General features: G+C 39.6%; 2 protein-coding genes across 4 annotated transcripts in view; one reads left to right on the forward strand and one right to left on the reverse strand.

Moving 5' to 3' along the window:
- Positions 1-53: 53 nt before the first annotated feature.
- On the forward strand, positions 54-3,357 carry LOC141444734 (juvenile hormone esterase-like). The gene is made up of 3 exons (XM_074110350.1): positions 54-245; positions 1,226-2,526; positions 2,983-3,357. The coding sequence occupies exons 1-3, from the start codon at positions 78-80 to the stop codon at positions 3,146-3,148; spliced, it is 1,635 nt and encodes a 544-aa protein (XP_073966451.1). The 5' UTR covers positions 54-77; the 3' UTR covers positions 3,149-3,357.
- A 66-nt stretch (positions 3,358-3,423) lies between these two features.
- Positions 3,424-26,418, reverse strand: part of LOC141444742 (transmembrane protein 26) — a 30,652-nt gene continuing 7,657 nt past the window's right edge. Inside the window, exons 3-10 of one of the 3 annotated variants that reach the window (XM_074110372.1) lie at positions 26,063-26,222; positions 24,079-24,256; positions 15,227-15,383; positions 12,750-12,901; positions 11,957-12,055; positions 6,340-6,435; positions 5,029-5,157; positions 3,424-4,136 (exon numbers count right to left, since the gene is read on the reverse strand). In XM_074110372.1, the coding sequence (XP_073966473.1) occupies positions 5,076-5,157; positions 6,340-6,435; positions 11,957-12,055; positions 12,750-12,901; positions 15,227-15,383; positions 24,079-24,256; positions 26,063-26,222 (924 nt within the window). In that variant the 3' untranslated portion in view covers positions 3,424-4,136; positions 5,029-5,075. Of the gene's footprint in view, positions 4,137-5,028; positions 5,158-6,339; positions 6,436-11,956; positions 12,056-12,749; positions 12,902-15,226; positions 15,384-24,078; positions 24,257-26,062; positions 26,235-26,418 lie in introns of all 3 variants that reach the window. The other 2 variants (XM_074110371.1, XM_074110370.1) reach the window with 2 other exon arrangements.

A 26,418-nucleotide genomic window follows, 5' to 3' on the forward strand; every position in this document is an offset into this window, starting at 1 on the left:
ATTTAATGCGTTTTTCAAAATGCTCAATATAAAAGCGTAGACAATTAAAAAAAGTCACAGTTTTTCGAGCGAAGGCAATGAGTGCATTCTGCCTCGTAGTTTTTGCCGCCTTTTTGGGGGTGGTGTGGGGTGATGAAAAATACATCGTAGCGACCAAACAGGGGAAGGTAGAGGGTAGTTTAGCTTCCAATGGGCTGTATTGCGAATTTATGGGAATTAGATATGGGGTGCCCGTCAAATTTAAGGTAAGGATTGTCCATAAGTAATTCTATTACGTCTGCCATTTTCTGTCTTACAATCAGGCTTGCCAGGTGTACGGTATTTTACCGAACCGTTCAGTATTTTAGCTTAGCACTGTGTTCGGTGTTCGCACGTGCGGTACTTATAACAAAAAAACCGAAGTATGGGCAGTTCGGTATTTTTTTTCTGATAAAATTTTCTCATAATTAAACGATTCAACTGTCAGATTTTACGCAATCGCAATCGATGTTGCCGCTTCCTGCCCGTTGGAAGTGTTTATTTTTTTTGCTCATTGTTCAGTATAATATATTCGAAAAAGACCTGATCCTATACCACGAAGTGCAAACTCGAACTTCGTATGTTGCCGTCCCACTGACGCTTATGTCATTTAATACCGAGTGAAAGAGACGGTGCGATACGAACTTCGATTTGAGTTTCGTAGTAGCCCCACTGACACCCTGCTTACAATTAGTGCAGATTTTATCTTTTATCTACTCCTTTATCTATCTTGTACTACTGGGGAACGCCGTTTCGGGTGATCTTGTTCGAGAGTGCTATGTATGCTAGAGTAATCTTCTCTTGTGGGAATGATTCAGAAAAAATCGGCGAATAAATGGACGTAGATATAAAATCAGTCGACGATTATTCTGGTGAAGTTTCTGTATTCTCCAATAAAGTTGGTTTCGAAGAATATTAATTGAATTCGTATCGTTTTTTCTCCTTCATTTTTTTCTGTTTATAGTAATAACTTAAAAATAAAAACTGAACCGAAAAACGTAAAATAACTGAGAATATGTAACCTCATGTTCACTCAGAATTACGTTCGCCTCACATTACAAGCAAGTCGCCACCTTGTAGGTGGTGGTGCTGGCTTACCATAAGTGCCATACATACTCGTTTTAACAGTGTTAAAAAAGGTTAGACATTCTAGCTAAATTGTTCCCCAAAATTGATTTATTCTATGTACTTATTTATTGTCCTACAGGCCCCGCTCGAGCCTCCATCATTCTCCGGGGTCTACAAAGCGGACGCCCGCTCCGTCCTCTGCCCCCAATTCCCGTCCAATGACCCCCTCGCGGCCCCCAGCGACACTGAGGACTGTCTGGTCCTCAATATCTTCACCTCCACCCCCGTAACCGGCGCTAACACTACCCTCCCCGTCATGGTATTCCTCCATGGAGGAGGTTTCGGAGTCGGTGGAGGATCCCCAAGCTTTTACGGACCTCAATACCTCGTTAGCCACGACGTCGTCGTAGTTACTCTAAATTACAGGTTAAACGTATACGGTTTTCTAAATCTGGAGATCGAAGGAGCACCTGGTAACGCTGGCTTGAAGGATATTCGACAAGCTCTGAGATGGATCAAGGATAATATTGCTAACTTTGGTGGTGATGTCGATAACGTAACAGTTTTCGGCCAAGGAAGCGGTGGAACTGCTGCCATTTACCTAACTCTATCCGAGTCTACCAAAGGACTGGTGCACAAGATAATATCTGAAAGTGGTACGCTGTTCACTCCTGAATCGTTCGATGCTGATGCTAAGGCTACTGCCAGTCAAGTTGCGAAATCTTTAGAAGTCCTCAGCACGGATTCTGAGAAACTGTTAAATTTGTACACTGAAACACCAATTAAAGCGGTCGAGGAGGCTATTTCGAAGCAAATGAATCCTCGATCCGTGTTTCTTCCATCTGTAGAACAAGTATTCGATGGTGAAGAACCGTTTTTAACTGATACACCTATAAATATATTAACTGCTGGCAAAAACCATAAGTCTTTCAACCCAGTACCAATCATAACTGGCTTGAACACTGTGGAAGGACTGATATGCACGCTTGACTATAACACAATGACTAGCCAGATGGACAGGATAAAGAACGAAGATTACTCAGCTTTGGACCAGCGAAGCCTTCTCGTGCCAAAGGAAGAGAAAGAAGAATACAGAAACATCATGAAGGAAACTTACTTCAGCAACGTAACCTCAGACGAAGCGCTGATCGGTGGTCTCATAAACTTAAATTCAGACTTCTGTTACGTAGGACCGATGTCTCTGTTTTCTGAATTATACACCAACGCTTCTGGTCTTCCAGTCTACGAGTTTATCTTCAATTACATTGGGAATAGGAACCTTGGGAGGTTGTTGACCAACAGCAGTCTCCCCGCTACGGCCAACAAGGATGAGCTGTTCTATATCTTCGAATTGGAGCGCTTGCCACTGCCTATGGATGAGAACGACGCGAGGATTGTCACCTTCATGACTATGATGTGGACTAACTTTGCTAAGTTTGGGTAAATCGACTGTTTTATATCTATTTTTTTTATTGTTTTTTTATACCTACCTATTTTACAAAAATTGTTTAGGTATCCTTTTAAAACCGTTTTCTATTGTTTTTCTACTGCTTAAGTATTCTTGTCTGCTACTTTTCAAACTTCAAAAATTTGTGCAATTTAAACGAATTTATTTCTATTTGACTTATTGCACAAAGCAATACCAAAACTTTAAGAATCTCGATATAGAATAATCCCGTCATAACAAAATAAATGTAACATTATACCAAATATAAAATTATATCAATGTAGTTATGTACCTACCTATAGTTGTTATATCGATTATCACACCCACCGATAGATAGGTTTTATGGATGTATCTTTAACTGTTAAAAACATTCCAACAGTGTATTTGTTTATTCCTACGTAAAACCAGCGAGTAATCGTCTTACGTGACATATTTTCTATTTCTTACAGCACCCCCACTCCTGAACCGGGCAATGGTGAATGGCTGCCATTCCCCCATCATCTGGAAATCAACTTGGAGCCCCAATACGTAGCGCCACTGACAGTCGACCGCGCTTACTTTTGGCGCGTTTTCTTTTACAAATATGGCGTCGACAAATTTGGGCGGGAAAACTGACAGCTGTCAAAATGTAACCATAGCTAATTTTTAATATTTATTTTAATTTAAAGAGGCACCTTGTTGCAGATAATTATTTATTATAATTTAAAAATGGAATTATTTCTGTTTGAAATATTGTTCGATGCAATGGCTTTAAAAGACAATTTCTTTGGCTTTTTTGGAGTGACATTGTATTTTTCAAGATTGAAATAAAATGATAAATGTAATTTTTATTTTTTTTATTTATAAAATCTAAAAATTGTTATAAAATAACAACTATTTATAATTTCTATCTTATAATAAGTCGAATCTAGAATCAACGTTTGATTTATTTTGTGCGCGAATATGTTATTTATTATTTATTAACTTATTAATCGACTTCAAAAAAGGAAGAGGGTCTCAATTCATCGGGATTCGATAGATAACAAAAATTTCTTAACTGATAGTCATATTTATACAACAAAAATAGATAATGTCCTAGTCAGGAAACAAAACGTAGACTTTTAGGCCTTAGGAAAATCAAATGTATTGTTGGTACCTACTGGTAAGAAAAAGGTCTTCTTTTGGTTCCCAACTTTACTGTATATATACGTAAAATCTTAATTTAATTTATCTTTAAACACTTCAAATATCAACCCGTATTTACATCCAATTCCATCATCATTTTGATGAACTTCAAACTTCAAGCTTTCAAAATATTCCTTAATTCAAATTGTAACCCATTATTTATATTTGCGTATTGTTAACAATTTCAACGCTTTTCGAGCATACGTCAAAAACGATCGAGAAACAATTTTATTGTAATTAAATTACAAATCTTTTGTTAAGTGTCAATTGTTTTTACAATCGAACTAACATCAAACCATACCCAAAACTCCATTGAGGCAAAGACGCCATTTTTTGATCCAAAAGGCAATGGACATCCATTCAGCTAGAAGTGTCACTGCTGTCACTAGATACGTGTTTCTTCTTGCTCTTCTTCTTGTCTTTCTCTTTCTTGTCGTGTCTGTCAAAAAAATAAAATAAGGTAATGTTTTTTCCAAATTACATTTGAAATTCACCACGAGCTTTACGGTGAAGGAAAACATCGCGAGGAAACCTGCACAGACCTGCGAAGCAATTTAATGGTCTGTGTGAAGGTGAAGTTCCCAATTCGCACTGGGCCCGCATGGGAACTACTGCTCAAGCCCTCTCATTCTGAGAGAAGGCCTGTGCCCAGCAGTGGGACGTATATCGGCTGGGATGATGATGATGATGAATGTTTTGTAAATAGAAATAGAGGTACATTTGTGAGTCATAGTCATAGTAAACAGTATTCTAACTTTGAAGTCCACTGTTGGACATACGCCTTCCCCAAGGATATCCAATCCATGACGTTCAGTTTTGTGCTACCCGTAGCGGCCGCAGCCAATGGCTACCATGACCTTTACCAGATCGTCTATTCTTGTGTTGGATGTTGTTACATCCACCGGATGTTCAAGTGTCTGTGTGTGACAGATGTTGTCATATCTGCCAGATAATAATGTTGGTGTGTTTGTGCTGGATGTTGCTATCTCTAACGGATGTTGGTTTTACTGTGCCGAATGTTGCTACTCGTATATCTGCCGGATGTTGAGTGTGTTCTGAGCTTGTTCCATGAGTAATATCAGATGTGTCAAATCTTGTAGTGTGCTGCATGTTGGTGTGTCTGTGGATGTCACTGTGTCTGCTGGATGTTAGTGCGTCTATGTGTGTGTGTGTGTAACGTGTGTCGTAAATTTATTCCATTCTAGAAGAGAATCTACGGATGTCGCTGTGCCTACTGGATGTTGGTATGTCTGTGGATCTCGCTGTGTCTGTCGGATGTTGATGTGTCTGTGAATGTTACTGTGTCTGGTGGATGTATAGTGTGTCCGTACCTATGCTTGTGCCGCGGCGAGGCGGGGCTGTGCCGCACGCGGTGATGTCAGATGCCCGAGTCGTCAGTCGTATGCTGGATGTTATTCAGGGATTCTTCTGATGACTCCGATTTCTGCTTCTTCTTTGCTCTACAATTTGTAAGTTTAAGTTAAGTGTGGCACGGGGTGACGTCACGCGGCACTGTAACTGGCTAAGTATATCTTTATCACTTTTTGTTTAATTCACAAAAGAAAATAAAGTCCAATATTTCTGACAAGGGTCCATATCGGCTCGCATACTTATAAAAAGTCCGAATGTAATGTTTGCCAGAATGATCGTTTGTCATAACTCTTTTTTCACTGAATCCAATAATTGTTCAGAATGAGGGCTATCGTTTTTTGTCTGTTGCGTGAGGTTTTTAAGTATGGCTTTCAAAGTCTGTTATTACGGGCGTGAAAACAAAGTTTAGATTAAAATCATATTTAATGCACCTTAAAACCGTACCATAAAAATATCGAGCATGCCACAGTGTTGCATAGATCCCGTTTTGTTCGGAAAAAAGGGAGGACAAAGGTTTCCGAAAGACAAAACTGTCTCAAACAAAACACAGACATTCATTGCCCCGGAACGCATATTTGCCATAATTAATTTTAGGTATTGCAAAATATTCACAAAATTATTCTAATTATAAATAAACCCGCGTTGCTCACCCAAAAACTATGAGATTTGACATTTCGGAGACCTCACGCTACACTAGCGCCTCTAGTGGTGAATTCATACGCGATAGCCCTCATTGTTATAAAGCAAACTTAACCTATTAGTATTCTATAGGATGACCATTAAAAAAAATCAGAAAACTGTAAGGTTTCAATGGCAAAAAAATTATGACAAACGATGATTCAGACAAAAGCTACGGTATGACTTGCGAAGAGTAGCGAACTTTGGCACTCCCCTGTCTGTGGCACAAAGATATTATTCCACCTGTGGCATCTTAGCACTCAAACTAATTTCGATGCAGTTTTTTATGCGAATGCGAGTTTTTTTGCGGTGGTTCTTGGCTATGGTGCAGCCGTTTTTGAGAAATTGAACTTTGCAATGACAATGTCTGGCATTTTATAATTATTCTATTTGGGAAACTGCTCTTGAAAACGGCCCTTGTGTCTCTTTATATGTAGGTATGTACTGCAGGGCTACTACCAAACTCGAAACTCGAAGTTCGTGTCGTGCGGTCCCTCTGACACTTATACTATTTAATACGAGAGCGAGAGGAGCGGTACGATACGAACTTCGAGTTTCGAGTTTCGTAGTAGCTAGCCTGCATGAGCCCTCACCCTCGTCTCTTCTCGTGCTCCAGGGAGACCTGGTCTTTGAACAACTTGGACAGCTCCAGCTCCTCGATCTCGTCTGAATTCGTCAGGATTATGGCTCTGAAAGGAAACCAGTAAAATAACGAGTTATTTTTCATCACACTTTGTTTGTCAGCAGTATCGTAACATTCAGGCTAGAACTTGATTGCAACCCCCTTAATAAAACCCAAGGGCCTTTTTGCGTATAACACCTAAGGGCGTTACGAGTTTGGTTTTGGCAAGAGCGGAGCACGGACATGCCACGACATTTTTTTACAAATATACAATTTAACTCACAAACGTGATAAAAAACATACCTATATCTATATGTCGCACGAGCGGTAGAGGACTTACGAACATATTCGTCTTCGACTTCGGGCTTCTAATAGACTCTCGTTGGTAATTCCTTATTTTCCCGCCCTTAAGACACATTACCTCGTGAGTTGCCATTATGAAGCTAGGCAGCAGCATTATAGGATATCAACAGGGCTACTACGAAACTCGAAACTCGAAGTTCGTATCGTAAGATATATGGTGCATAGGAGAAATTCGTGTCTGTACCGTTGTCCAGCGGTGGTGTAGCGGTATAGCACGCGGCACGGAATGCCGAGGACCTGGGTTCGATTCCCAGCGCAGGTCTTAATTTTTCTGGTTTTTCTGTGCATCTATATCTCAGTTTGTATTTTCGATATGGGTTTTACGGGATGACCGTAAAAGTAACAAAAATTTGGAATTGAAATAAAAAATACAGAAATATAAAAAAAAAAAAACTTAAACACACATAGCTGTTACATATCTGGCTGATTTTATAATCTTTACTAGATTTAAAAGCAGCTTTCCACGAGATAACCATAAATATAACAATAGTTTAGTTTAGCCCTTTCGGAGTAACCGCAAATCTCAATTCTTCGTATTTGTGGTGACCAGAGAGTTTGTAGTTATAGTTGTATGTATGGGGGGTGACCGCGGGCCATTGTTACGGCGCGCCCTATCAGGGAGGGGGGAGGCTCGATGCTTTACTGCTAAAGTTATCGATATACAATAGAGGTAGGTACCTATTACAAAATCTGTGGAATTATTTTATGTAGTTGGGTAAATGTGGACGAGAACGGTTCCAAAGTTAGGTACACTAACAATTTAATTTTTGGTTGTATTTTTATTTTAATTTTAAATTAGTTACATTAATTTTTAACTTACATTTGAATTTTGATTTTAAAAATGTTCGAGTTAGTCTGATTGTTTATAATTATTATTACTTATGTTTTATTTTGTGTTTTTTCAGTTTAACGTACCTAACCAAATTGAATCCAAACCCATTCATCCGTTTTAGCATGACGTAGGTACCCAAGCAGCACGACAGGCTGTATAGAAGCTGTATTTTAGTTTTATTGTATTCCACAGGCTATATAGTGAGGCTGTACAAGGACTGTATAAGCGCTTATACAACCTCTATAAGTAAAAATTGGGCCCCTTGTTATACAGCCTTATGCGTTATTATAGCTGTATAGTTGCTGTATAGCTAAAAAATAGGCTGTACTATAGCTGTAGAAGAGCTGTAGTATGATGTTGAAGAAAACCATAGGCATATAGTTATTCTCTTATAAGTTTCTTAAAAAGATAATAGTTCTTCATTGGTTTTTTATGAGAATTACAATGTGAAATTTATGAAAACAACCGCTTATTCTTTTTAGTTATGATAATGGTGGGCCGCCAATTTACTGTGAAGTTATAAGTCAAGAATAAATGTTGGACTTTAGGTAGTGATAATTGTAGATTCAACGTGCCGATTTATTTTTACTGGGAAATAGTGCATAGTTTTGTGGAAAAATATTCACGCGCCCGCGAAATACTGAAGAATTCACGAGGAATATTACCAAAACAAGTAAGTAAGTTTATGGTTTTGAGGTTAGAATCATAAGATTGTTAAACGGTTGTGTGTTAATACTGTACAACAGGTATCACTTATGATTTATTTATCTGAAAATCATAACTATAACTTCAGCAATACTCAAAATAATGTAAGAAGTCATATTTTCTTTTATTGTTATTTGTTCGAAAATGGCGACAGATTTTATACAGCGTAAAAGATATCTGGAGAGTATTATAGATTCCGTGGTTTTACTACGCACTTTCTGGATTCCATTACACAGCTTTTACCCTTTAATAGCCGTTATAATATAATATTTTTATTATATAGGCTGTACATCAGTTTTCAGCAAATAAATTATACAGCCTGTCAGTAATACAGATTAAAGCTGTATTACAGAATTCATTTATTATTATAGTTCTATAAAATCATATTTGACAGAAGTTATGAAACTATTACACTGACAAGAGTGTACAGTTACGCATTAATAATAAGCTTTAGAAAGTAGTTTTAATATACCATTATACAGAAACAAGTATAAAGTGATACCATTTTATAACTTATAGCTGTAGTAAGTAAGTGATCACATGCAAAATACAGCCTCTATGCAGCTTGAAGGATAACATTAGATTGAAGTGTCAAAAAATGCATAGGGTTTTAAAGTGGAGTTCAAATATTCTGTTTTAAAGCTTTAAGTTTACACGGAGTATTTTATAAAAACTTAGTACAGCTTTAGCTGTATAATAACGGTTTAATCACTTTTATAAGTAAACAATCTTTTCTTGACACCTTTATGGATCACCAGTAGAACTCTAAGTTCTAATAGTGCTGTATATTTGATGTCGGCAACGCTTGCGTGCTGCTTGGGTAGTAACAAAACACACCTATTTGTTGTTGATATTAATTCATTTGAAAATTCTACCATATTCTTTGAGTTATGCGGCATTCTTTAAAATTGTTTTATCGAAATAAAACGTTTATTCTGTAAGTAGATATTGCAAAGGGCTATTTTAAATATCACTTTTTTATATTTTTATACTACCGGCGCTATTGGAAAGACCATCATTGCCTTAAAGAATGCGCAAGTAACTTGGCAGAAAGTTTTTAAAACAAAAATTATATTACATCATCATAATTATTGTTATTTATGCAGGTGGTAGGACCTTGTGCAAGGTCCGCCCGGATTGTTACCACCATCTTGCTCGCTAATCCTGCCGTGAAGCAGCAGTGCTTGCACTGTTGTGTTTCGGCGTGGAGAGTAAGACAGCCGGTGAAATTACTGGCACTTGAGGTATCCCATCTTAGGCCTCTAGGTTGGCAACGCATCTGCAATACCCCTGGTGTTGCAGATGTTTATGGGCGGTGGTGATCTCTTACCATCAGGAGACCCACATGCTCGTTTTCCATCCAGTCGGATAAAAAAAAATCTTTTGATACATTATGTTTTAAAATTATTTATTGTACTAGCATGTGCTCTGAAGCGATAAGGACGGCAATTGCCTACCTTAGCAAATCTCTAAATATCTGTGTTTTCTGTACTGCTTATGGTGTTGGTGTGCAATAAATAGTTATTGTGTTGATGTGGTGTTGTGTAGCTGGGTCATTATCAAATTTTGTGCAGGTAAACTTGTCCCAATTAAAAATAAGCTAGTATAAAGAAGCAAGCTAAATTCCATTCCATCCCAGCCTATACCCCCACTGCTGGGCACAGGCCTCCTCTCAGAACAAGAGGGCTTGGGCCATAGTTCCCACGCGGGCCCAGTGCGGATTGGGAACTTCACACGCACCATTGAATTGCTTCGCATGTTTGTGCGGGTTTCCTCACGATGTTTTCCTTCACCGCAAGCTCGTGATAAATTTCAAATGTAGTTCCGCACATGAATTTCGAAAAACTCAGCGGTGCGAGCCGGGGTTTGAACCCACGACCCACTAGGCCACCACGGCTTAATATAGTTTCCGTTTATATTATCCAATTTCTGCGGTTATTAATTTGAGTGAAATGATTAATGTTTTGCATTGCAGATAATTATTGATTATCAGAATCGACAAAAGATGCTTCATTGTAAGTATCTATATGTAATATTAATGCATGGTAAAATTTCAAAGTCAAAGTCAAATATCTTAATTCAATTTATTCAATATCTTTATTTGGAAATGTAACGTAGGGCACTAACAATGTTTAATGGAATCTTAAATGTTCTGAAATAAAAATGATTTTTTTTTATTATTATTTTATCGATATATCGACATCAGCGTGGGGCAGCACTGGGCGGGGATTCGGAACCCGTTCCCGTGTCAAGGTGACGATCGACCGCCTACACACAGACATACATGCACACAGCTAATCGCGGGGATCGTCTGCAAACGCTGTCATATGACAACCGAGCTTGAGCTAATGTAAGCCGATATGACACCTTATCGCATTGATTTTAGTCCTTGGAAAGTGTGTGATTTTAGACTACCGGATAGTCCACTTGTTAGAACCCGACTATGGAGCTTGAGGTTCCGGGTTTGATCCCCGGTCACGGGAGATATATTACACTGAATGATTTTACACAGCTAGGTAGGTACATGAAGAACTGATTGCATATAAAAAAATACAACCGAATTGATAACCTCCTCCTTTTTTGAAGTCGGTTAAAAAGGAGAGTCATCATGATCATCGCAACCTATACACGTCCCACTGCTTGGCACAGGCCTCCTCTCAGAATGAGAGGGCTTGGGCCGTAGTACCCACGCGGGCCTAGTGCGGATTGGGAACTTCACACACACCATTGAATCGCTTCGCAGGTTCGTGCAGGTTTCCTCACGATGTTTTCCTTTACCGTAAAGCTCGTGGTTAATTTCAAATTTCGCACATGAATTTCGAAAAACTCAGAGGCGCGAGCCGGGGTTTGAACCGACGATCCTCTGCTTGAGAGGCCATAGGGTAGACCGGGGACAGTTGAAACAATTTTCACTTAGCCTGGTGTAATTAAATATCTATTGTATTTACAAAGATGTTACTGTATTTGTCTAAAGATAGACTATCAGGCTCCTAATTAAAACACACAATAAGGCTCCAGCTCATATAGGAAACCTAAAATAAGTGCATAAAGAGGACGGGGCAGAGTGGTTCAATTGACCTAGTACTAAAGACGATTGAACCAGTGTGTAGGGACAATTGAAACACTAATATAATATCAATTACTTGCATTGTCATCTAAACTACATATCTGTACCAAATTTCAAGTCGGTACTATTAACCATTGAGGAGTTCAGGGCAGGAACTCCGAGATGTCTCGATAACTCGAACAGAAGTACAACGGACGAACCAAACAAACATTCACATTCCGTTAGAAGCATCAGTCACATCACATGCATGGTCGTGATTAAAACTAACGATTGAATGACTAATGATTTGTGGCGTTAGTCATGATTAGTTCAATCATGGTTAAATCAATCATAATTACATTAGTCATGACTAGATTAGTCATGCCACGCACCGCATGCATTAGCCACGAACCGGAAGACGAAGCGTTGGCAGGCCTCCCACCAGGTGGACTGACGACATCGTGAGAGTAGCGGGAAACCGGTGGATGCAAGTGGCAAGTTGTCGTTCATTGTGGCGTTCTAAGGGGGAGACCTTTGTCCAGCAGTGGACGCCTTCCGGCTGATGATGATGATGATGATGATAAGTTGATTGACGAAATTAGTTGATTTTCCCCACAAATATAGAACGAAGATGACGCTTACCGGATCCTGCCGCCCTCGACCCGCTCCTGGCGCCGGTCAGTGATCACCGAGATGCAGGTTTCCTCGTGCTTCTTGTGCTTGCCTGACTTGTGGTGGTTTCTGGAAGACGTGCTCGTTCGTATTTTTGGTTTAATTGACAAAAATATCATCATCCCAGCGTATACCGGGTGTGGCCTGGGCCCTTAGTGTAAGTTTTCGGTTACAAAATACGCCTCGATCGCGTTCGCGTAAAATCTCAATTTGTATGGAAACACGAACATCGCAAACGTTCCGCTAGAGGCGCTGTTCGTGTTTTCATTAATCCTGGCCTTTGGTTGACGAGTGGTAGAAATGGCTACCGTAAACTGCTTCAACTTTGCCCTCTAGCCCCAACATTGCCTGATTCGATTTAGAGTCGATAACTTAGCACCCTTTAGGTTTTGAAACTTTTGTCTCCCCGTAATAATAATTCCCGTGTAGATAAAAGTTTAAAAACTATAAGGGGCTGTTTCACCATCCATTGATTAGTGTTAAGTGACGGTTAAATGTGATGCCGTCTCTATTTGTTTTGTTCGAATAGACGGAGACGGCATCACATTTAACCGTCACTTAACACTAATCAGTGGATGGTGAAACAGCCCCTAAGAGTCCTAAGTTATCGAGTCTAAATCAACTCAGGCAATGTTGGGGCCAGAGGGCAGAAGCAGTTTACTATATTGCGTATTTTAGGCAAACTACTTCATTTTGTTCATTCACTGGAGGGTTTGGTTTACCCTACTGTGTATAGTATCTAACAGCAATAGTGCTGTCTTACTTGTGCTTCTTATCCTTGTCCTTCCTATCCTTCTTCTCCTTCTTCTTTTCCCCGGACTTGTGCTTCCGCTTCCTGTAGACGGAGCCCCCTGTTCCATCATCAACCGTCTCCAAATGCAGCACGTACAGTCGATATAACTGGAGCAAGATCACCTGTGCACAACATTATAGATTTAAATTACGTACCTACTCAGTTTAATACACGTTCCAGAGCCATAGTGACATCTCACTTATCGACTTCTGATATTCTATATCGATATATCGATGCACAACATGTCAAAAAAGATTAAGAGTAGAGGTCAACAATAGACGGTTTTATCGTTAAACAGCGATCTCTACCAATTAACTTTTGAGCACTCGAAAATGTGAAGCAGACATAAATATGGACTATGCATTGAAAACAATGAATAGTTAACAATTTGTAATTTAATAAGCGGCTGCATGAGGGCAGGAAAATATTAAAATACCAGGGTCTCGGTTCAGCATATAACTTCGTTGCTGTCGGATTTGAGACCCTAAGTCCTTGAGGTCCCGGCGCACAAAATTTAATTAAAGAAGTGCAAAAGCGCCTGGTCTATACTACTGGAAACCAATGGGCTGGCAGCTATCTCTCTCAAAGAATCGCTATCGCCATTCAACGAGGGAATGCTGCCAGCCTCTTGGGCACCATGCCACGGGGACCTTTCTTAGATTTAATTTAGTAGGTATTAAGTTTTTAAGGGCATTGCTATCTACCGTTGTACCCTGAGTTTATCTCTCCGATTACAACAAAATTTGGTAGGTAGACTCAGTCCATGATTCCGAGCTGGAAAAACAGGGTCTCCAGATGTGTCCCCAAAATATTGTAATCGAAGAGATAAAGTCAGGGTACAACGGTAGATAGAAATGCCCTTAAGTTAGGTAGTTAGTTTATAGTTAAGTTTTATATCAGGTTTCAGGTTTAAGAACATTTATTTCTCAAAAAGAAGATATATAAACTTCACTTACATTGAGATTTTAATTAAACTTAAATACATGCTACTACTACTACTATGTTATATGGTTATTTTTTCTTTAAGTAATAGGTACATATTTAAAATAAATGGATTTAATAATTCTATTTCATATTTGAAATCTGCTGTAGTGCTAACAATTAGTGTTTTATTAGTGTCTTTATAAAGGATATTACGATTATTATTTTTCTATAATATCATTATCGATATCATTTAGGTAGAGTTGATAAGTGAGAAGGCACTATGACAGATCAAAAATGCCGAAAAAATTCCGGGCTGTGTCACGTGACAGACTATAGTTTACTTAGAGACCCCACAAAATCAAATTCATTTATTCATAAAATTCATATAAGAAAGAAAGTTAATATAAACATGAAATAATCTTAGGTCTATAGCAAGTAAAATTTAGTTATGTTGTCTAAGCTGGTTACAAGTGTAACTTGTGCTTTATAAGAGGTATTTAAGGAATTATAACTATAAACTTGAGCATTTTAACATTTGGTGTGGGACGCGACGTGTGTCTATCTTGCCGCGTCTCACATCCAGAGCACCGCGCTCAGAGCTGGGGCGGCTGCTGAACAGGCTCAGATAAACAAGCGACGCCAATACTCAGCTTTAACAAACTATCATGAGTTTGTGGCGCTTGCTTTCGAGACAATGGGACCATGGTTTTACCTCTCGCAAAGATTAGGAATAACAGTTCAGAGAGGTAATGCTGCCAGTGTCTTGGGGTCAATGCCTGAGGCAGAAAATTTGGATGACGTTTTTATTTTGTAACATAGTTTAGTTTTTATATAGTTTTAGTTTTGGATGTTAGATAGTATTTATTTATTATACATAATATAAGTTCGTTTCTTTTATTTTTAGTCAATAAAGTGTAGTTTGTATCAATTTTTTTAATATCGCATTAAATATCTTAAAACATAATATTTACGTAACTAAATAATTAAGTGTCAAATAACAAAATAAACAAAGAACAATCTGGCGACGCAGCAGTCAGTCACCCTCACCTTGACATCGTCAGCAGATTTTCAGAGTCAACATAAGTATGTCTGTAATCAAATCTTGCAAGTTAAATTTGACCAACTTCCAGTAGTCAGATTGACTTGAAATTTGGCATACTTATGTAAATTGCGTGACAATACAATAATCTAGTAGTGACATCCTGGTAGTCCAGCCAGGAACGTCTCCACAGGCAGGAACTCTTCAACGGTTAATAGCATCGACTTGAAATTTGGTATGCAAATGTAGTTTGGGTGACAATGCAAGTACAGCCAACAAAAAGTACAGTCAGCAAAAAAAGCTAGTATTAAAATTGAAATTTTTAATGGCTAGGTTCTTTTATGGTTTAAGTCATAAATATTTAGTACTTTATTGATTTTATAAATAAGGTCCTAAAAATAGAAAAAAATAGAGCGGCGGTCCGGATTCAGACCTAGTCGGCCATTTGGTAACCCCTGCACCAGAAGGATACAAGAATACTCACAAGAGTGTTCTTGCAGGTGAAGAAGATGTTCATGTAGTTGATGATTTTGTAGTGCGCGATGATGAGCAGCCGGAAGGCCAGGAACGGGGCGTCCTGCAGCACGATGTTCATCATGATGGCGCAGACCTCGATGGAGCAGCAGCACGCGCGGCTGTTCCTGAGGAGGCGAAACTTCTAGACCAGTGTTTTACCTACTTATAAAATACGAGGATACAGTCCTTAACTTCTTTGCAGGTGGTAGGACCTTGTGCAAGGTAATCCTGCCGTGAAGCAGCAGTGCTTGCACTGTTGTGTTTCGGCGTGGAGAGTAAGACAGCCGGTGAAATTACTGTCACTTGAGGTATCCCATCTTAGGCCTCTAGGTTGGCAACGCATCTGCAATACCTCTGGTGTTGCTGATGTTTATGGGCGGTGGTGATATCTTACCATCAGGAGACCTACTTGTTCGTTTGCCAACCAGTCGAATAAAAAAAAAAAGTCTAAAACTTCGTCGATCAATCTGACGTCAGAGGGCGTTTTCGTCTACAGATGTCGTTTTCTTTTTTTTTCATTTTGGAAAACATGTTATGGCTTTTCCTACTCAGAATCAAGAGCACAATCGATTCCGATCGTTTTTAAAATGTCCCTTTTTTGAAATTTTTATTATACCATTTTGTCGGCATAGTTTACATACATATTCGTGCAAAATTACAGCTTTCTAGCATTGATTGTCCCTGAGCAAAGCCGCGGACGGACGGACAGACAGACATGGTGAAACTATAAGGGTTCCGTTTTTGCCATTTTGGCTCCAGAACCCTAAAAATGAGCTTCAGGCTCGATATGCAGAGACTAAAGTAACATTTTAAGAGCATGAGAAGTGAAAAGAGTCTCTATTGACGTTTGACGTATTGGCGTTTTGTTATGACGATTAAAGTTTCTATCTATCTATCTATCTATTGTATTGTATTGTTATGGGTAATAATAAAATCTATGTATAACAGCTGGATCTTATAGAGAGAGCCATTTAAAATAGTCGGTCGCCATTGTAAATAGCCCAGCAACTTGGAATAGAGTCATAAGCAGACATTTTAAAAACAATGTAGAGTGAAATGCAGGTCGCGCCCGGCACCCAGCCCATTCATGGAACTTGTCATAACACTTAAATGCTATTACATTTGCTATTTGCTATTGCATTTCGACATCCACGAGTATGTATAGACTGCATCTCACACCATGGCACACAAAACTTGTTCACAGCGTGGATTTGTGAACCTTTTACTATAGTTTGTTGACGTCCGTGACAGAGGGCCTAGGTAGGAATACTCCGAAATTCGAAGTTCGTATCGTACCGTCCCTCTCGTATTAAATAGTATAAGTGTCAGAGTGACGGAGCTACAAGAACTTCAATTTTCGAAATTGAAAATACAAAGTGAAATATAGATGCACAGAAAAACAGAAAAATAAGACCATCACTGGGAATCGAACCCAGGTCCTCGGTAATCCGTACCGCGTGCTATACCGCTACACCACTGATGGTCAACGGTACCGACACGAATTTCCCTATGCACCTCATATCTCAGCTTGTATTTCTTACTTAGTCACTTAAGCAGCGACGCTAGCGACATCTGTGCCGTAGCCCTCATCGAGAAACTTTTTCGGCATTCCATTGGAACTAACCGCTCACCCGGACAAGAGATATCGTTACTAAGCAATCAAATTAAGATTGGTTTTTTGGAATCTTTTTGTATTTTTTATTTCAATTCCAAATTTTTACTTTTACGGGATGACCGTAAAAGTAAAAATTTGGAATTGAAATAAAAAATACAAAAAGATTCCAAAAAACCAATCTTACTTTAATTTTCGAATTTCGGAGTAGCCCCGCAGGGGTAGTGTCAAAGTAATATTGATGATTGATGCCGCGCGTTTTGTCCCAAACAGCCAGTCTAGAGTCGTAAGGTACCACCAGCCAAATAAGTGATCTAGCAATTTTTAAACAAGTTCCTATCAAATGAATATATCGCTAAAGTCGAACTTTCAAGTTGACAGACACGTTTATTGGCATTATTGTTTTGTGACATGCAAACGATTTTCAACTTTAGGGTGGTAGACCACATATTTGGCTGATGGTACCTAGATGTCAATGCAATTGCATCATTGAAAAGTTTTGTAGCTGTTTGTGTTGCATTGTGCAGTTCTTTGATAACAACCCCATAAAAAGGACAAGAAAGGAAAGGTTAAAGGTCTCTACCCTTGTGTTGGTAGCGCTGACCATAGACAGTGGCGTTCACAATTAGCACGGTCCGGTCGCACGTGCAGCGTGCAATGACGGCCTCACGGTCCCACCGAAGACCAGCGCCAGCTCTTGAGCCGGCATTATGCTGAGGTGGGTCCGTTTCGTGAACAGTAACACTGTTTTTTTTTCTCTTTCTTTTATGTAATTATTCTGTCACTGTTCCGAATAAATGTATTTTCTTTCTTTCTTTCTTTCTTTCTACCCACTGCACCGTATTATGCCATAAGCGTAATAGGAACGTATCAGAAACGGAACGTCAAGCGCATACATGGCACGCGACGGCGACGGTTGGTTAGGAAACGTGCTAGTGGATATAGTCTCATACTTTTCAATACAAAGAATATATTTGAAAACCTTTTATTAAATTCGCAGTGTAACTTGTATATATGTGCGGGTCAAATCTTGCAAGTTAACTTTTAGTAGTCGGGATTGGCTTGAACTTTGGCATACTTATGTAAATTGTGTGACAATACAATAATCTGGCAGTGACATTCTGGTAGTCCCACCAGGATCGTCTCCGCAGGACGGAACTCTTCAACGGTTAATGGCATCGACTTGAAATTTGGTATGCAAATGTAGTTTGGGTGACAATGCAAGTACAGTCAACAAAAAGTACAGTCAGCAAAAAAATTTAGGCAAAGAATTGCATTAATTTATTGAATCAGGCGTTACTTAGCGGAGGCCCATATCAATGAACTAAAAGAATTTCTTTGCTCACCCGCGACCTTATGATAGCTAAAATGCAAAATATCCGTGTTCATGCAGTTCCTCCACCTCCACACTGTAAGAATTCACACAAATCTCACAAACCCATCTATCACCACCACCACACTACACTGACGCGTTTCGAACTCAACAAGGCTCATCTTCAGAGCAACACAACCCTACACTTAAACTCATGATAGATGATAGATGTGTCTAACATCTAATAACATGGTGTATGGTTGTGTTGCTCTAAAGATGAGCTCTGGTTGACTTCGAAACGCGTCAGTGTAGTGTGGTGGTGGTGATAGATGGGTTTGTGTGATTTGTGTGTGTTCTTAGTGTGGAGGTGGAGGAACTGCCTGAACACGCATATCTTGCATAAACTTAGCTATCATAAGGTCGCGGGTGAGCAAAGGAATATTTTAGTTCAAAGAATTGTATTGTTATGGGACCACGCCACTTGGTAAGCGTAAAATTCGCGAACGGCGGCGCGCCTATTCGGTTAAACTTTTAATCTTCATTTACAACAACTAAGGTAGGTAGTGTTTAATTTTTTTAATTAATTACCACCAATTATTTTAATTAATTTGATTTTTATTTAGTTAAAAGGCTGTCACTGTTATAATTTCGGTAACTTTTTGTTGCTTATATGTATTTAGTTATATTATTTGTCCCCAAAAAAACATACACGCACGCACACACTTTTATAATATTTGTAGAAACTATAAACAACTAGCTTTTGCCGGCGGCTTCGCCCGCGTGGAATTCGGTTATCGCGCGCTGTTCCCTCGGGAACTGTGCATTTTTCCGGGATAAAAAGTAGCCTATGTCACTCTCTGGCCCATAAACTATCTCCATTTTCGACTCCTGTTTCGACGTGAAAGACGGACAAACATACAAACACACACTTTTACATTTATAATATTAGTAGGTATTTCGTTGCTCACCCGCGCTCTCACAATAGAATAGAATATAATAAAATTTGGTGTAAAAAAAAAGTTTGTACATGAAATCTTAATCTAAATTTATATACAATAGCTACGTCTATGCAATTAATGTGTGTTCATGCAACTCCTCCACCTCCACAAACCCAACTACCATCACAGCCACATACACTGCCGCGTGATGTTAGTATAGTGAACGGTAGTGTTGCTCTGAGGATGAACTCCGGCTGAGTTCGAAACGCGTCAGCGTGGCGTGGTGTGTGATAGGGTTGTCAGATGTGTGTCTTACAGCTTGGAAGTGGAAGTGCTGCATGAACACACAAAGTAAATGTTTATATAGTTTGTTGATATTGGATATCCGCAAAGTACGCCTAATTAAATTCAAAATTAATATTTGTAGGATAAATAGTAATAAATAATAAATAGTAGATACGAGTAGGTATAGTCAACGTCATAAATATGTGATCACTTTTGTACCTTGTCGCTTTCAGCCGTTACATGATTTCTTATGGCTTTTCAAACATGACGTTAAAGTGACAAGGTACAAAAGTGATCACTTATTTATGACGTTGACTGTACCATCAGCCAAATATGTGGTCTTCTACCTTAAAGTTGTTAATCGTTTACATTTCATAAAACAACCAATAGACGTGTCTGTCAACTTCAAAGTTCGACTTTAGTGTCATTTGATAGGAACTAGTTTAAAAATTTATAGATCACTTTTGGCTGATGGAACATACATAGTCAAGGTGCAAAGAAAAAAAGCTGTGTTGCATTCTTTACGATATTTTTACTAATTTACTAAAATAATAAACATCTGCTAGCTAGCTGGAAGAAGCTACACAATGTTAGATTCCTGAATGATTTTGAATTTCCACGTTCAGCAAAGCGAGTGCTTCTCTCTCATGTTTATACAAGGTGCTAATTAATTTACTCACAGCCTGAAAGTACTTGGTTTCTTCAGAATCGAGATTGTGTAGTAGAATCGAAAAGCAGGTTGTAGTTTGTTAAATCTCTTTTTCTATTTTGCCCAGTGTAAAAGTTATATACAAATGCAAAATACACCAATTTCAAGGGCGGGTGTCACCACTCAGTGCATTGATATATTTTATGTAATTTCCAATATTTTCAAAAGTCGCTGAAATAATGTTGTTCAGTTTGACGAGTATGAACTAAGTTTTAATTATTTGCTCATATTGCAGGCCACACCCGGTATGATTTACACGGCGAGTTTTATTCGGTGACCAGGAATAACAAAAAGCGATAAAGACGGTCATACTGAACAACTTTTCCCATGGGACCAATACGAAAATCGGGGGGGAAAACCTGGTTTCATTCATTGAGGCTGGTGAGGTTCTGAGGTTTTCTATGAAATAGCTGATTTTTTTACCCTGATTTATTTCGTATTGCTCCCATGGGAAAAGTTGTTCAGTATGACCGTCCTCATCGCTTTTTGTTAGGTATTCCTTGATCACCGATTAAAAATCACCGTTAACGACTCTATTGTTAACGGCGTAGAAGCGTGTCCAGATATTTTTGAACAAATTTTTGCTCAGAAGTTTACGAACTCGACTGTACCTACTGAAAATAGGACGGTTGGAGTATTTAATTAACACCTTGTATAACTTACGTTACAAATTCTGACCAAAACATAAACAAAAATATCAAGAATCTCAACATAGTCTTGTAGACGCAAAGATATTTAAATGTACAAAATTGGGTACAGTACAACCAGAACGTTAATGTCGCTCGGGGCTCGTCGGTTTTCCTCGTTTTCCTGAAGATTCAAATGAGAAAGAAAAAGAAAACCGATCTTTTGTTTCGAGCGCCGAACGTCATTAGCAAACTAGTTTGTGTACAGTCACAAGCACAATATCTGACACAACAAAGAGTGCATAAATATCTGACGACTCTATTTCTAGAGCCGGTATGACGTGTCAGATATTTCTGCACGCTCCGCTGTGGCACATAATGAAGGCGACTGTACAACTTAAAAGTTGATTTAAATGTCTTTGCGCCTGAGGGCGTTTTCTCATCAGGCGGCAGTTACTCGTTAAAGTCCGCAGGAGTTGCAGCACCAGAAACTGTGATACTATCACAGAAGACCGCACGACGTCGGCCTAAAGGGGCAGGCATCAAGGGCGTCACCAGCCGTTGGTCCAGGGGGGGGGGAGTTGATAAGGAGAATGAGAAAAGTATGAATTGTAGGTAAAGTGGAGAGCACATGATTTCACTTGTAGTACGAGTTTACCCCTCCCTGTCCCCTTTGGCGACGCCCTTGGCAGGCATGTCCTGAAAGTGCCAATCCACCAACATAGTGTATCACGAAGCTCTTGGCTTCCAATGATAGCGATATTATGTTGCTGTAATACAAGTGTCAAAGACGGTTTCTGATGCCATTCACTGCTGTATTACAGCCGCTGTTACGACGGCATGGCTATCCTATACCCGAGCTTTAGCCACCTACGTCTGTTCGCCAAGAGTGGATATTGGATAAGTAATATGAGAACGTTTTGGAATGGCGACTGTCGCTAAATTATCGTAAAGTGTATGACGGGAGTCGCTTGTCATCGCGCGCACGTTTTTTTTTTTTTTATTCGACTGGATGGCAAACGAGCAAGTGGGTCTCCTGATGGTAAGAGATCACCACCGCCCATAGACAACTGCAACACCAGGGTATTGCAGATGCGTTGCCAACCTAGAGGCCTAAGATGGAATACCTCAAGTGCCAGTTATTTCACCGGCTGTCTTACTCTCCACGCCGAAACACAACAGTGCAAGCACTGCTGCTTCACGGCAGGATTAGCGAGCAAGATGGTGGTAGCAATCCGGGCGGACCTTGCACAAGGTCCTACCACCTGCGACGTTTCGTGGTATAGTAGGAATTATTTGAGATGTCCCGATCTCATTAACAGCCAACCGAACAAAGCCATTGTATTCTATTATTTTCTCAAGTGCATAATCCTCAGTTTAAAATGAAATTAAATATAAGATAAAATAGGTTATTGAAATAACAACTTTATTATTTACTACAGAGAGTTCATTTGAAATAAAACTTTGTTGGCAGATAATGTTTTTCTAAATTGAATGCGTCGTAGACAAGCAGCCTCATGGAAAAGTATTATCTGCGAACGTGTATTGTATTTATTTTAAAGTGCACTTTTTGCTCTAGACAATAAAGTCGTTATTTCAATGAACTATTTTGTTTTATATTTCCGTTCATTTTTAACTGAGAATTATGCGGTTGAGAAAATAATAGAATACAATGGCTTTGTTCGAAAGGTGGGCTGTTAATGAGATCGGGACACCTCAAAAAATTCCTACTATACCACGAAACATGTGCGCGCGGGAATCGGGACACCTCAAATAATTCCTACTACACCTGGTACTCAGTTCTTGTCAAACGCGAGAACGAGAAGGCTGCAGCCATATTGCCGTAAAATGAATGGAATTATAACTATACAAATGTGTGGCCCAGAACCGGGGATAATATTAAAAACAGAGGCTCTATAGACCACTGGTAATTGGATCATCATGGTCCCACTTAATTAAATAAATAAATAAATATCATGGGACACTTGACACCAATTGACCTAGTCCCAAACTAAGCAAAGCTTGTACCATAGATACTAGGCAACGGATAAACATACTTATATAGATAAATACATACTTAAATACATATTAAACATCCAAGACCCGATAACAAACATTCGTGTTATTCACGCAAATATCTCCCGGCCGGATTCGAACCCAGGACCTCAAGCTTCGTAGTCAGGTTCTCTAACCACTTAGCCATCCGCGTCGTCATAATCAAAACTTAACTTTTGTTTTTTTTACTAACAAACTGAATCGTAAATTCAATGTACGCCATCCTAGAACCCAACTGACGTCGCCTGTCACGCTACAAATATCAAACATTTTGCTTTACATTGCTTCTTCGAATAAACTTTAAAGTGTAATAAAAATTAAAAAACTAATTATTTTTAAAAGTCCCTGAAGTAAAGTTGTTGAGTTTGACGAGTACGATCTACGTTTTAATTATTTGCCCGTGTTATAGGCCACACACTGGCGTACCTATATTGTTGTTTTTGTTTATTTCTTGTAAGTGCAGATTAAACAGTATTATAAATTATTGTTTTTAATACTAAAAATAATAACTAGTACTTAAGCTTTTGTTAGTTAAGTTAGTGCGTTTCTTACCGGGTTCTTGTCAACAGAGGTTTTCCGAACCGATGGTATTTTTAGACATTCATAAGTCATGTGCTTGTTACAGCCTAAATTGAATCAAGATAAGGTAAACGTACGAGTGCTCGCCACTGTCCCAATAGTAGGCATCTTTAATCTTACATTAGCAATAGAGATAATAGCTGGCTTGCGTCTATTCATATAATCAGCGGCCCAAAATTTGGCCCACTACATACAAAATTAAATTACTTATTATTACAAGGCAGGCCGAGGCGTAGATGGCAAGACGACCTGGACGCAGAACTGAGCGAGTGGCTGGATGTGGCTCTGGATAGGGAGATGTGGAGGTCTAGAGGGGAGGCATTTGCTCAGCAGTGGGCATTGGCGTATCTAGGGTTATTTTTCAGGGGAGGCCTGGCCTGGATTTTTATGTGAAGATATCAGCAGATATTTTGAATCGGTAGCCCAATTTCCTGGGGTGGGCACTAGACCATACTGGGGTGGGCACGGCCCACCCGGCCCCCCCACTATGCGCCTATGGCAGTGGGACACACGTAGAGGCTAATAAATAATATAGTATGCAGTTTTATACATTTGAGGACCAGATTTTTTGCCGCTCAGTATATTTTGAATGACTGGCTTTGGACCTCTAAATTTTCTATCAACTCTCAGCGAACAGGCTATGAGAAAACGCCCCAACAAACACCAAGTGCTAGTGTAGCGCCGCGGCGTGCCTCATTACGTACATCTCGGACCTATTGGCAGTTCCGCGCGACTTCCGGCTCTTGGTGGCTGTGAGGACCACCGTGAACTGCACCAGCGACCACGACCAGATAGCCAGCGTCAGGAGCACCAGCACCTTCTCAGAGGCGACCTTCTCGTCTTTGAAGGAGTCGAAGAATTCGATGATGTCTGCTGCGGTTCCTGGTGGGGATACAGAGACTAGCAACGCAACGCTGCATGTAACCATTAGCAATACCGCTACAGATTGGCTCACAAGAGCTGGCACGAATGGATTGAAGGAAAGTAATGTCACTTTGACATTTTTGTAGGAAAATGACAGGTGCATGACATTTTCATATTTGTGTTAAGTGTACTCAAATAGCAAAGTCAAATAGGTAACACACAGGTACTTCATTCACTCAATCAATACGGTATTTGACTATTTTGTAGGTATGTTTCATAAATTAAAAATTCACAATGCCTGTTATCGAATAGAGAAACAATTTTTAAGCTACCTTTACAAATAACAAAGTTATAATGGTTTGAAATTCAAGATTAGACAGAGGAAGACATACTGGCATGTGACGTCACACGCCAGTACCGCCATACTTGCTGCATAGAGAAAGAGACAGGTAAGTATACAGATTTTTCAAAAAATCACTATAAATCCAATTTTCAACCGATTTAAATTTTCTCTTCGCTAAACACAAAATATATTAAGATATGGCAAATTAAGGAGTTGTCAAATACCGTATTCACTCGTGCCAGCTCTTGTGAATCGACCTGTACTAATGGTACTATGATTATAGTATGGTAAAGTTGCGGCCACATGCAGTCGCTCGATCGCAGCGATAAATCTGGTCACGTGACCCCATTTTGAAGGTAATTTTGAATTTCCCGCGACTCAAAAAATAGCGTCAAATCGCCGCGTCAAGCAGCAGCGACAAGATGGCTTCTTGCAGGAATTATCTTGGCCTGGTAAGCTGATTTCTTAATCTCATTTAGTAGCAGTCGTGGCAGTGGTACAAATAAAGGAAATTGGAGTGAAAAAGAGGTTTTTTTTCCAGTGATAAAGCTCAACATTTTCAGCTTTATCGCTACATGGCACGTGACCAGATTTGACACTGGAAACGAGCGTCGAGCGATTTCATGTGGCCGCGGCCTAGCGGTATGCTAATGGTACGCTCGCTGTTAGCGAGTGTACTATTTCTTGCAAGGCTGGCCACGCATCTGCAGTGATGGTGCTGCGGGCGCCTATGGACGACGGTGCACTTAACATCAGGTGAACCGTCTGCTCGTTTGTTTGCTACTACTTAAAAAAAAATGTTGCATTGACAGAATTATCATCATAACGGCATTAGGACGTCAACTGTTGGACATAGGCCTCCCCCATAGAGCTTCAGTTGCTTCTGTTGGCAGCATGCATCCACCGTGAACCCGCAGCTTTGACCAGGTCGGCTCGTCGGTGGACTTCCTACGCAGTTACAGTTGCCGATCCGCGGTGTCTATTCGAGAACTTTTGGGCCCAACGGCCATCTGTCTTTGATTGTTGGATATTGAGAGAATAAGTCAGATAAAAAAAGGTTAGATAAGGTTCCAACGAAAGACCAGCATTGGCTGCAAGGCTGACATCATGCTAAGTTGGGACCATTTCGTGTGAATTTGTCTCAGTTCCCATTTTTCTCTTTTTAAAAAACCATGTCACGAATAAATGTTATTCTATAACATTTTCTTTGAAACAAGCAACGTCTTGTTTCGGTGTTCTTGAATCGACTTTAACTAAATATATCCAAATATATTCAAAGTCTTAGAGACTCAGAGATAGCACAGGAGACCGAAGAGCTGGCAGCTTACTCGCTCAACGCATCAGTCTTACAATCCAACGAGGAAATGCTGCCAGTTTTTTATTTGTCTACCTTTCATATTATTCTTTAATACAAACAGGTATAAATGTATAACATTTAATATATCCAAATGGGTGATATTCTTGAAAATGTCTTCACTTACCAATGTAGACCAGCAGTAGTTGACTGAGCTGGTCCCTCGTCAGGTCGCCCTTGGGCAGCAGCCAGCGGCCCACGATGAGGGTCAGCATCAGGAACTGCTCTATGAGGGTCACCCACATGTCCGTGGGGAGCTTGGTCGCCCCCACGAACGAGATCTCGGTCTGGGGAGAGATCTGAGAGCGAATTACGCGGCACTAGCAACTGAAGATGATGATTTTATATTTTTCATGACCATGACAATTCTCATGACCACTGGTTCCATTTCAACAGATACCCTTGTCTATAGATACCAATATGTCTACACTTACCCATGTCTAGGAATACCCATGTTCACAGATTCCCATGTTTACAGATACC

The sequence above is a fragment of the Choristoneura fumiferana genome, chromosome 30 (assembly GCF_025370935.1).
Source record: "Choristoneura fumiferana chromosome 30, NRCan_CFum_1, whole genome shotgun sequence".
Lineage (NCBI taxonomy): Eukaryota > Metazoa > Arthropoda > Insecta > Lepidoptera > Tortricidae > Choristoneura > Choristoneura fumiferana.